This window comes from Musca autumnalis, unplaced genomic scaffold (genome assembly GCF_047663935.1).
Source record: "Musca autumnalis isolate F117 unplaced genomic scaffold, ASM4766393v1 scaffold_1, whole genome shotgun sequence".
NCBI classification, from domain to species: domain Eukaryota; kingdom Metazoa; phylum Arthropoda; class Insecta; order Diptera; family Muscidae; genus Musca; species Musca autumnalis.
The window spans coordinates 187,116,428-187,129,429 of NW_027411644.1; the positions used below are offsets into that span (position 1 = coordinate 187,116,428).

Below are 13,002 nucleotides of genomic sequence, written 5' to 3' on the forward strand. Positions count from 1 at the left end.
CTACACTATCATACCGAATTAGCTATAATTTGGCATTTAGGGTGCCCAGTGACCAAGAAACTTCTGCACCAACAATTATGGACCACGTTTTCTTATAGCACCCATATAACTGTACCGCCCGATGTCCGGAATTTTGACGTTTAACCCGTGTGACCTTTTCCAGCAGTATGTTGAAGAGATCACACGAAATTCTGTATCCTTGTCTGAAACCTCTTTTGGTATAAAAGAGTTCGGAGAGGTTCTTTCCTATTTAAAGTGAAGATCGAGTGCCAGCACGGTGAGCCTTAACTAATTGTAAATGGAAGGTGCTTACACCTCGGAAGTTTTTGCTGATTCTGAAACTACAATGCTCATAGATGAGAAATATCATGAAACAAAAAAATCGCCGGAGGGATTTTAAAATAAATCGCGATTTATGTTCGCATTTTAAGAGGTTCTTTCGGTTTTCACGATTTTGCTTGGAAACCGCGAGTTCTATGTTAATTGCACTAAAGCAAATGTTGTAGCAGAGAAAATTCTCCACAAGATTGGCCTTTATGATATTTTCGTAGGTTTCATCGTTTTTGCGATATAGAAGTTGAAATTGAGACAATGCACTGACTGTATCGCCTCCTTATAAAACAATGTCATTACTGCAATTTCCCAAATAAAACTTATATATCTTGAAAATGGTACAACCTAGGAAAAAATAAATCATCCAGTCTTGTAGAGAATTTTGACAGCTTCAACATTTTCTTTAGTCCTAAAAATTTGAACTAAACTTCTATATCTCAAAAATGGTAAAACCTACGAAAAAACCTAAAGGTCAGTCTTGTAGAAAATTTTCACAGCTACAAAATTTTCTTTTGACTCATTTCGACACAACTTGCGGTTTCCAAGCAAAATCGTGAAAACCTAAAAAACCCTAAAATTGTGAATTTTGATCGCGATTTATTTAAAAATCCCTCCGGCGATTTTTTCTATTTTCTTTATATTTCTTATCTATGAACATTGCTGTTTCAGAATCCGCGAAATCTTCCCATGTGTAAGCGGTTTTCATCAAAAGTTAGTTAAGGCGCACTGAACATGATATTGTTTTATAAGGAGGCGATACTGTCAGTGCATTGTCTCAATTTGAACTTCTATATCTCAAAAACGGTAAAACCTAGGAAAATAACATAAAGGCCAATCTTGTGGAGAATTTTCTCTGCTACAACATTTGCTTTAGTGCCATTTACACAGAACTCGCGGTTTCCAAGCAAAATCGTGAAAACCTAAAGAACCCCTAAAAATGTGAACTTAAATCGCGATTTATTTTAAAATCCCTCCGGCGCACAGAGGACGAAATCATTGATCTAGCGGCGCGAAAGTCAAAAAATCAAAGTATAAAATTGCGAAATGTTTTCCATTATATCGATTACAGACACTCTGCTGACTAAGATTTTGTTTTTACTTTTTTGTTGTTGTAAATATGCACTCAGATATTCAGTGTCAAGTGCAAGAAATTTTGACGGATGAGATTTTAATAAAATTGTTGCTAAAAACCTGATCTCATATTTGTTTAATTGTTAAATAAATTCGTAATAAAACTAAACAAAGTTTAGTTTTTATTGATGGGGGAGGGTTTAAGTTAAATTAAAATAAAATGTTTGGGGCCTGAAGTTACATAGTTATAAAGCAATAGGTTTTCAAAAATTATTATTATACCCTATACCACTATGTGGAAAAGGGTATTATAAGTTTGTTTTGGTAAAAATTCATGTAACACCGCGAAATATTCGTCGGAGACCCCCAATGTGGTATACCAATCTTCATATCTCGACGAGATAAAGCGATTTTGAGATGTGTGTCCGTCCGTCCGTCCGTCCGTCTGTCCATTATAAATTGTAAACACGCTCCAGGCCGCAATTATGGACCGATCGTCACGAAATTTTGTATGGAGGTCGGGTTCAGATCAGAATAGATCCCTATTCTTACTGGTGATGATCGTGAAATATTTAGCGGGTGAAATGGACCAAAAACATAATATTTATCCAATTTTCTAGCGGCTCTGTAGGTCTCAATAATAGTCCGATCAACGCGTAATTTTAAATAAGGTAAGAGTATATCACAAAGGAGAAGCTTGCAATTTGAGATGGCGATCGGATAATATTTAGAGGGTTAAATGGACCAAAACTTTTGTGTGAAAATTGTGAAAATTTTTAATATACAGCTTATATCTTAATTCCTGGAAGTGACATTCCAGACAAGTGAGATATACTTGAAAGTGGAACGCTTGACCTTTCAATTGATGCCAATTATGTTGGGGTGCATGATCAGATAACAGAGTTACAGCCTAATATATTCCGTTATTTGTTTGTAGTGTAATAATAAACTCGCTAGAAGTCGCGATTATACATCAATAGTCACGAAATTTTGCACCGGGTAAGAGTATAGGTCGAAAAAGATGCCTACAATTTTGAATGATGATCTGATATTCTTTAGCGGGTGAAATGGACCATTACTTTTGTATGAAAAATATAAAAATTTTATTTTTGGTCGATATTTTAATTCCTTGAGGACATATATATTTCGCAAAGTAGCCTACATATGGAAAAAAAATTATTGACCTTTCCTCTGATGTAAATTGCAATAAAGTGTTTGTTCGATAACGGGCCTACTGCCTAATATATAATGGGTTCTGTGTAGAGAACCACATTTTTATCCCATGCTACTTATTGTCTCTCCAAAAGTTTATGTAAGACCACGAAATATTCGTTCTAAACCCCTTATCTGGTATGTCGAAATTCATATCTCGACGAAATAAAGCGATTTAGCGATGTGTGTTCGTCCATTAAAAATTGTAAACAAGCTTAAGGCCGCAATTATGGACCGATTGTAACGAATTTTTTAAGGAGGTTGGGTTCGGGCCAGAATAGAAATGATTCGTTTTTGGTGATGATCGTGAAATGTTCAGGGGATGAAATGGACCAAAAACAAAATTTTAACCAATTTTGTAGCGCTATGTAGGTCAAAATAATAACCCGCAAAATTTTAAACAAAGTTTGAGTTTATGATGAAGAGGAAGCGTACAAACTAACGTGAAGATCAGATAATACTTAGCGGGTTAAATGGACTAAAACTTTTGCGTGAAATTGGTAAAAATTTCAAATTTCATAAGTGGGTTTCATTACATTTTAGTGTGAACTACATTTTCCGTTCCTGCTACAAAAATGTCTTTGTCATGCTAGATAACTTTTTGGTTTTGGTCATAAGTATTATACGTTACATCTCTGATATTTGATAATTAAATTTTCACAATCATTGAAAAGAAGATCCGTGGAGAGCGATTGTCCAGGGATAGTGGTATAGGGTATCCCATGGTCGGCTTCGTCCGACTATAGACTTCTCTTACTTGTTTTTTGTATGTTTTTAGTGCAATATACTTTTGTTGGATGGAGCGTAACTACAAAGGTCCACCGAGGTTCGGTCCAGTTATTTTTTTAATAATTAAATTGGACTCCCTAGATTCCGAATAACCAAAATTTAGCTGCAAATAGCTGCAAATCTTGCTGATAAATGGTCTTGAAAAATAGCTTAAATCCTCAAAATACCCAAAATCTGTCGGTACGGTTATATGGGGGCTATATCAAAATGTAGACCTATGTTCGCAATTTTTGGTGGAGAAATTTTGTGTCCACTGGGAACCCCAAATACCAAATTACACCTAATTTGGTCGAAAATGTAGCTTTAAATCCCCAAACTACTGAAACTCGGGAGGTACCTTAAAAGGGGCCTATACCCAAACGTGGACCTATGTCCACAATTTTTGGTGGAAAGGTTTTGTGATCACTAGGAACCCTAAGTACCAAATTACAACTAATTTGGAAGGAAAAGGTGGCTTAAATCCTCAAAATATCGAATATCAGGAGGTACCGTTATATGGGGGCTATACCAAAATATTTGCCTATGTTCTTCATATTTAGTCCATAATTACCCACAGACACAGATTGAGTTTGTGCAAAATTTCAGAAAGATATCTTCATTCATTTCCAAGTTATTCATTTCGCGCCGCTAGATCAGTGGTTTCGACCACTGTGCGGCGATTTTTTTTGTTTCATGATATTTCTCATCTATGAGCATTGTAGTTTCAGAATCAGCAAAAACTTCCGAGGTGTAAGCACCTTCCATTTAAAATTAGTTAAGGCTCACCGTGTCAGTCAAAGCCTTTTACAAAGCCGTATGAGCTTTGAACGTAGGGGGCTGTCGAAAGCTGCTTTATAATCGACAAAAAGATGGTAGGTGTTGATCTGCATATCTTGTGTCTTCTCTAGAATTTGCCGCAGGGTTATTATCTGGTCAATGGTGGACTTGCCAGGTCTAAAGCCGAATTGGTACGGTCCAATTATTTCGTTGACTATAGGCTTTAGTCGTTCGCACAATATCCCTGACACTATATTGTAGGCAATAGGAAGAAGACATTATAGTTAGTTATAGTTAGAGCATACAGTCTTATCTCCTTTCTTGTGGATGGGACACAGGATGCTCAGGTTCCAATCGTAGGGTACGCGTTCTTCCTGCCAAATGGTGCTAACTAGCAGATGCATAAACCTCGTCAGCGTGTCGCCTTCGGTTTTGAACAACTCGGCTGGTAGGCCATCGGCTAATGGTGCCTTATTATTCTTCAGCAGGTTTATTGCTGTCTTTACCTCATCTACATTTAATACCATCATCTGGGATTGGATTTGTGGTATCTTCGTCGTCTTCGGTACTATTGGATACCAACAGTTTGGAAAAGTGTTCTTTCCATAACCTTAGCACACTATCTGTATCGGTTACCATATTACCTTGCTGGCCCCTACAGGAGGCCTGTACCAAAGCCATCAGTTTGATGTTTCACTCTTTGGTAGAATTTACGGACTTCATTTTGGCTCCTGCACATCTCAATTTTTTCACACTCGCGTTTTTCCATCTCTCTTTTTTTCCTGCGGAAAAGACGTTTCTCCTCTCTCCTTTTCTCGCGATTCCTCTCTTGTGCGCTACGCGTTGCAACTGATTGTAGAGCAGCCATGCACGCGTCTTTACGAAAAAGTTAACTACAACTCTCTTTCCCATACAAAAACTCAAAATAGCATTCTCTTCTTGTGCACCATTGTTGTAGAGTAACCCTACCTGCTGCATTTTTCTCTTCAGTAGCAGCACGACACTCTTGGTCATACCATGGGTTTCTTAGTGGAGGTCTCTGGAATCCAAGTATGGATTTTGCGGCTGTTTGCATGGTTTGGGCAATAATTTGCCATTGTGATGATATGTTATCGGGACGAGGAGTGTTTTGATTAAACAATTGTGCCAGTTGAGTGGAATATACTGTGGCTATCTGTTGTTATTGCAGCTTACCGATGTCCAATTTCCGAGTTGTGTCTGTTCGTACTTTATTTGCTACTTTTTATCTGGTGCGTACTTTTGCTGCAACAAGGTAGTGGTCCGAGTAACGAACGAGGAACGAACGTACACAACGTGATCAATTTGGTTTCTTGTTCTTTGATCTGGAGACAGCCAGGTGCCCTTATGAATATCGATATGCTTAAAACTGGTACTGCTATCTACCATGTTTTTTGCCGCTGCGATGTATATCAGCCTCTTTCCATTGTTCGAGGTTTCACTATGGAGACTGAATTTCTCGACTGTTGGGCCAAAGATATTCTCCTTTCCAATGTTGGCATTAAAATCTCCAAGAATAATTTTAACGTCATGGGCAGGACAACGGTTATATGTTTCTTCTAAGCGCTCGTAGAATATATATTTAGTCTGTTCGTCCTTGTCTTCGGTTGCAGCCTGAGCGCAGATAAAGCTGATGTTGAAGAATTTTGCTTTTAATCGAATTGCAGCGAGTCTTTCATTCACAGGGGTGAAGCTGGAGACCAGATGTTTTAACCTCCGACCAACTACAAATCCACAACCAAACTCATACTTTGTGTCATGGCAGCTATAATACAGGGCGTCACCTTTAGGTGTTGTTGTGACGCTTTTCCCATCCATCGTATTTCTTGTATGGCAGTAATGTCGGCCTTGTACTTTTCAAGTACATCTGCAAATGCGTAAACTGCACCTTCTCTATAAAAAGTGCGAAAATTCCAGGTAAAGATTCGAAAATCATAGTCCTTAAAACGTTTGCGGGGATCGTCAACTTTAGAGGATTTTTAACGTTCTTATGGGCGAACGCGGGGCTCATGTTAGCTCACTAACTTTAACGGGTGTTAAAGGCAGTTCCCCAGGTGACACCACGGGGAGGTCAGTGTCCACTTGAGATGAAAGAGGGACCAAGATAAATCCCGGGCTTTGCCATGTTAAAGCCGGTCAGAATCGTTCCTTGGTATATTTCATCCCGTACGCCACCCTAAAATGTGTTATATTATTATGAAAAATATCGATTTTTAGGTTATAAAATTCGATTGTTATATAGATTGTTAGATACGTCATGTTTTCCGACAGAATATCTACGGTCACTAAAAATCTACGTTTTGATATACCTCCCATAGAACGGTACCTTCCGATTTTCGGTATTATAGCCCCTTTTTGACTCCGAAATGACTGACATTTTGTATTTAGTCTCCATTTGGGCTACAAAACTTTGTCGGTATATGTCGGCATTTTAATATAGCCCCTGTAGAACGGCTACGTCCCAGTTTTCGGTTTTACTAGGACAAATTTTTAGGGTGACTACCCTTTAATTGTTTCCCTTTTATTTGTTTGACACAGAACAGAAATTTTCCGTTTAAACAAAATGTTGTTAAATTTCTGTACTACCCTCGTATTACCACCCAACCAAAAACCTTAAACCGGTCGCAACTAATTACTCCATCAACACTAACGCATGTCCGCCTTAACTTGGCTTTGAAGGGATTTATTTTTTTTTCACACATAAATCATTCAATCATCGCCAAAAATAGATTTTTGCATGTACTTTGAGGAATTTTGATAAAATTTCAACACATACCGACATGTGGCTGACTGAATGTTGTCCAGCAGGCGCCTGTGTGAATATTCGCTTGGAGTTAATTAATCGACACCATTAACACGAAAACATGAAAAAACTGTATCACAAAACAGTTGACAACGCACATTACAATGAATGAATGCCCAACTACCCTCGATAATTGCTGGCAATAAAACCCTGCCGGCAGCAATGTATTTACGTACGGTTTGATCTACTACAATTACCAAATAAAGATAAACACAAACACACAACCGCACACTCGTTTAACCCTGGCTCGTAAAAGTAATGCCATCAGCTCATAAACTACTGAGGTAGCAGCTTATCACATAAAAGCCTCTTGAATTCCAATCAAAGATAACACACTTCAACTTCAACTCTAAGAAGAAACACAGACTCGTGGTCACATTTCTAAGCGTAAACATAATGGCATTCAAAGTAAGCTAATCAATGAATGGTCAGCCATAGCTCTAGGATGTGAATTAATTTGTATTCTTTTTGTTTTTTTTTTAGTTTGTAGCTGTTTTTGCATTACTTGCTGTTGCCAATGCTGGCTTCATCTCCGCCCCACAAGTTTATCATGCTGCTCCCGCTGCTACTGTTGTCAAGAGCGTAGCTCCTGTATTGACTAAGGCTGCTGAAGAATACGATCCTCATCCCCAATACAAATTTGGTTATGATGTTCAAGATTCCATTTCCGGTGATTCCAAGACCCAGGTTGAGGAACGTGATGGTGATGTTGTACGTGGTGAATATTCTTTGAACGATTCTGATGGTTTCAGACGCACTGTCCAATACACTGCTGATCCCATCAACGGTTTCAACGCTGTTGTCCGTCGTGAACCTTTGGTAGCTAAGACTGTTGCCCCAGTTGCCCACTATGCTGCTCCCGCTGCTGTAGTTAAGACTGTTGCCCCAGTTGCTCATTACGCTGCCCCCGCCACCCACTATGCTGCTGCCGCTCCCGTTGTCAAGACTTTTGCTCCAAGCTACACTACCTATGCTGCTTCCGCTCCCGTTGTCAAGTCCGTAGCTCCTGCCTACACCACCTATGCTGCTCCCGCTACTGTTGTTAAATCTGTAGCTCCAGCTTACACCACATATGCCGCCCCAGCTACTGTTGTTAAATCTGTGGCCCCAGCCTACACCACATATGCTGCCCCAGCTACCGTTGTCAAATCTGTAGCCCCAGCTTACACCACCTACTCCGCTCCTGCTACTGTTGTTAAATCTGTAGCCCCAGCTTACACCACCTACTCGGCTCCAGCTTACTATGCTCATCATCATTAATTAAATGCCATTATTGTTAGTTCATTATGTGACTGAAAAAGAAAATTATGTTTAGCCAAAATTGTTGCCGTAGTTTGTAGATAAATACAAAATATTTAGTACAATTACAAAAATAATCTGTTTTCATTAAGAGAGGGATTTTTATATTTGTTTGTACCGCGGTTTGTGATAGTCCCCAAGAGACTGTGGTTATTGAATGTACTGACACTAAGATACTACAGCAACCAGTGGCTATGTTGATTGCTTGTTGCACGAACATTGTCTCCAGTTCGTCCTCGTCATTGGAATATGAAACTCGCATCACAAATTGCGCTACCAATACCCGAAACTGGAAGGTTTTTTTGCAAGTTTATTGAGATTATTCACTGATGAGTCGAAATAACATCCTGGTCGGAGCGAACCATGCTAACAAACCCCTGCAATTTTTGCACTTGATTGACCAATCCGTTCAATACAGATCTACAGTGCTGCTCAAAACATTTGGAACTAAGATGACTATAACAATATTTTTATATTTTTGAAGATATTTATGGATAAAAATGCATATATTTTTGTAAGTTGATTGCTTATTGGCACCTTTTTCAATATTTATAAATTAATTTGAAGATATTGCACCTATACATCCCACCGAGAAATAGCTGTATCTCAAATTACGTGCCTAACATTAGCCCGCTTTTGGAAGGTCATAATCGTGTGGTCCTTGGGGACTTTAATGCGCAACATGAGATGTGGCATTCGGCCCTCGGACGCACCTACCAGAATTAGAGGAGAGTGTCACAGCTCGCCAGACATAACCATCGTGTCACCTGGTCTGACAAATGACGTCACCTGGCAACCCTTCATTTCCCTTGGATCAGACCATAATTGTCTCCATTAGCAGACCAACCGATTTCATTACCTCTGAACGCCGCACATTCGTCAATCATAAGAAAGCTGATTGGGTGGGTTTCAGAGAGCTAACCAATCACCGCTTCAGAGAACTGCCCAATCTTTCTGATGTTCGGGTAGCGGAAAGGACGTTCCGAGACATCATCACTGGAGCCGGAATAAGTGAATTGTGGGCAACGGTTAAGTCACTCACGAACCCTGAAAGGATGGAACACAAGACCTCAGTCAGTTTGGCGACGCTACGTTGACTGATCCGAAGATGTGCGCGTATTATTTCAATCGACAGTTTTTCGAGCACTCCGTGAGTGACAGGGCGAAGAGGAGAGTATTACGTCGCACCGTTTACAATGGATGATGTTGCGTATGCCATGAGGAAGACTAAATCGTTGGACCCTGATGGAATCTCCGTGGTAATGCTGAAGCATCTTGATGAGCCGGGAGTAGAGTACCTCACTAAAGTTATCAATTTGTCGCTAGCCACCCTTTTTGATCCCGAAGTCTGGAAAATGGGCAGGGTGGTCCTGCTACGGATACCAGCAAAAGTGAATCGTACAGGCCGATTTCGCTTTTGTCGCCCGTAGCAAAGGTCCTTGAATCCTTAGTCCTCTCTAGTATCAGGAATAGCTATCAAGTTGCCGATCGTCTGCATGGATTCCGTAAGCAGCACAGCACGACAACAGCGCTGCACACCATCTCCACATATATTTGTCAAAGACTCAACCAGAGACCGCCGTGTGATAGAACATTGATGGTGGCCCTTGACTTATCAAAAGCCTTTGATGCAGTCAGGCACTCCACGCTGCTTGAGGACATTGAGCAGGCAACACTCCGGCCAAGTTTGAAACGTTGGATAGTCAACTATATGTGTGGACGCCAGTCGTACGTGGAATTCAGGAACAAGATGTCCAAACCCCGTAGAGTGAAACAGGGAGTTCCCCAAGGTGGGGTGATATCTCCGGAACTGTTTAACCTCTCCTGTATTCCGCCCCTCCAGACGGCATTGAGATCATAACGCATGCGGACGATTGCACGATCCTGGCGTCATATACCTTCCTTGATGACATATGCGAGAGACTGAACTCCTATTTAAGCGATCTTACCACCTTTTTCCACGCGAGGAATATGCAGATTTCCGCCACAAAATCTACAGCCACTCTGTTCACCACATGGACAGAACAGTTTGGAAGAGAATCGAATGTCGTGGTCGACGGTAGCAGAATTCCGACCACAAACTGCCCCAACATTTTAGGGGTCACATTTTCAAGTCGTGCTATTTGAGACAAACTGAAAAGTGGAAACAAGGTTCTCAAGTCCCTAGCCGGCAGCACTTGGGGTGCAGATAAAGAAACCTTGTTGACCACATCTAACACGATAGGTCGCTCTGTTGTAAGCTATGTGGCTCCAGTTTGGTCAGCGGGATTATGTGATACCAATTGGAAGAAGATTCAAACCTGTCAGAATGCCGCATGAAAACAGCAACAGGATGCCTCCTCAAATTTTAAGTGGACCATCTACATGAGGAGGCAAAGATTCTTCCAGTAAAGCAACACAAAGAGATGCTTTCGTTGCAATATTTGCTTTGTGTTAACGTGAGAGCCATCCCAATCACCAGCATAGGCCCGACACATTCACGCATTTCAGGAAGGATATTCATGCTCTAGAGAGGGAGGTCCAACAATATAGGAAAGAAGCCCTAGATAAACAGGCATATCAAGCGGGTTTAAATAGTATTCACACGGATGTAGTTGCTAAGGCCATAAGCAAATATAGTGTGAATAAAATCCTCGGAGTACATCACCCATCTATCGCAGCTGAGGAGCGTCAGCTGCCACGACAAAACAGGGTAGTTTTGGCTCAACTACACTTGGGATATTGCAGTCGCCTAAATTCGTATTGGGCGGAAATCGACCCCGTCGTGCAAGACATCTGCCCAGTATGCGGCATGACCCCGCACGACACAAAACACCTTTTCAACTGCCCCGCCAGACATATTACCTAACTCCAGTGGATATGTGGTTACATCCCATCGAAGCAGCCACTTTCCTGGAACTGGAGATAGATCCAGAGCCAGATTGAACAGAAGAACGAACATACACTGTTACAACAACAACATGTACTCAATATGTAATAAAGGTTTTGTAATTTTTTAAAGAATGACTTGTCTTTTCATGTAGAATTTGTGGATGATGAGTCACTCGAAAACGACACTTTTACTAATCGAGATATTTTTTTCTTTCTTTGCTCTTAATAGAGATTTATTGGAAATGTCAAACAAATTTGCTATACGAAACAAAACATTTATGGAATTTTAAAACTTTGTACATACATAAATACATATATTCGAGAAGACATTTATTCAAATCCCTGCTAGACAGATATTTGTGGTATATGTGTTATGGGCGTGAAAATAATTACCATATACAGTCAAACACATTTATTATGACTTCAGATTTTCGAGAATCACTTATGGAAAGTAGAATATGAGATACGAAATTTTTTGCTTAGCATTCATATTCTGATACATTTTAACATAGATTGCTAATATATAATTCTTATGTAAAAGCAAAAAAATACATACACATATTCCTGTATCCGAATGCAGGAAAATTATCTCATTAATCCAGTTCTAATTTGTATTGCCAACAAGTTCGAAGTATTGAAATGTCTTGCAGTTGACTGCAATAGACACACACCATTGGCCAAAAGAACACTGTTATGAAATTATATGATGGATATATGGAGGTATGAACGCAATGCTGCGATATCCAAACGAGGATAGAATATTAATAATGACCAAAATGTCCAAAACTATGAAAAGAATAGAAGACCAAAGTTGCATATCAATGAGGAACGCTCAATCTTGAAATAGCAACGTCAAGTATAAATTGCGGCTAAGAAACGGTGGCAAGACACATTCAGTGTTAAATACACAAAGTGTAAAGAACATTTAAATCGCTTGACAAAAAGCTTTAAAATCAAAAATGGCCTACAAGGTTAGTTCTCTAAAAAACAAGAAAGTGAAAATATAAGGAAAACCTGAAGAAAGTTTTCTAAAAGCAAAAAGAAAAGTGTATTACTTGAATTTTATAAAATGAAAATCCCCCAAGAAAAGTGTAATGAAGTACTAAAGAACAGTTTTGTGTTTTTTGCTTTGTACAGTTTGTGATTGTGCTCGCCTTCGTTGCTGCCGCCAGTGCCGCTGTTGTTGTCCCAGCTGCTCCCGTTTTGGCCAAGGCTGTCGAACTTGAGGAATACGATCCCCTTCCCCAATACAAATTCGGTTATAATGTACAAGATGGCCTTTCTGGTGACTCCAAGGGTCATGTGGAGGAACGCAACGGTGATGTAGTTCGCGGTGAATACACCTTGGTTGATCCTGATGGTTTGAAACGTACTGTCACCTACACTGCTGATCCCATCAATGGTTTCAACGCCGTTGTACGCCGTGAACCAATTGCCGTTGCCGCTCCAGTTGTTGCTGCTGCTCCCATTGTAAAGGCTGCTCCAGTTGTTGCTGCTGCTCCTGTCGTGAAAGCTGCCCCAGTTGTTGCTGCTCCTTATGTAGCTCCAGCTGCCTATGTTAGACACTTGTAGAATGGCAGAGATCTCAAAAATGTTGGACCCAATGATTATTTAAGACGATCTATATGTGATAAATAAATTATTTAGAAACTAAGTTGACTTTCTTTTCGATTAAATATTTCCTAATAAATCGGGTTCTCTAAAAGGGGCTTCGAACTTCATTGCTTAATGCCAGAAACACGACTTGTGTAATTTTTATTGTTGAAAAATATTGCATAGTTGTGTGGTAAATGGCTACCTCGGAAACCCCCCTTTTTGTAAAAACGTTTTGTGGTGCCAACGATGCACTA

The 13,002-nt window shown here is 39.9% G+C and overlaps 2 protein-coding genes across 2 annotated transcripts; both read left to right on the forward strand.

Annotated features, from left to right (window-relative positions):
- The first annotated feature begins 7,378 nt into the window (after positions 1–7,378).
- LOC141389785 (cuticle protein-like) lies at positions 7,379–8,242 on the forward strand. The gene is made up of 2 exons (XM_073961850.1): positions 7,379–7,390; positions 7,466–8,242. Exons 1-2 carry the CDS (start codon positions 7,379–7,381, stop codon positions 8,240–8,242), a joined length of 789 nt encoding a protein of 262 aa, XP_073817951.1.
- A 3,833-nt stretch (positions 8,243–12,075) lies between these two features.
- LOC141389790 (larval cuticle protein A2B-like) lies at positions 12,076–12,724 on the forward strand. The gene is made up of 2 exons (XM_073961880.1): positions 12,076–12,123; positions 12,290–12,724. Exons 1-2 carry the CDS (start codon positions 12,112–12,114, stop codon positions 12,722–12,724), a joined length of 447 nt encoding a protein of 148 aa, XP_073817981.1. The 5' UTR covers positions 12,076–12,111.
- Positions 12,725–13,002: the final 278 nt, after the last annotated feature.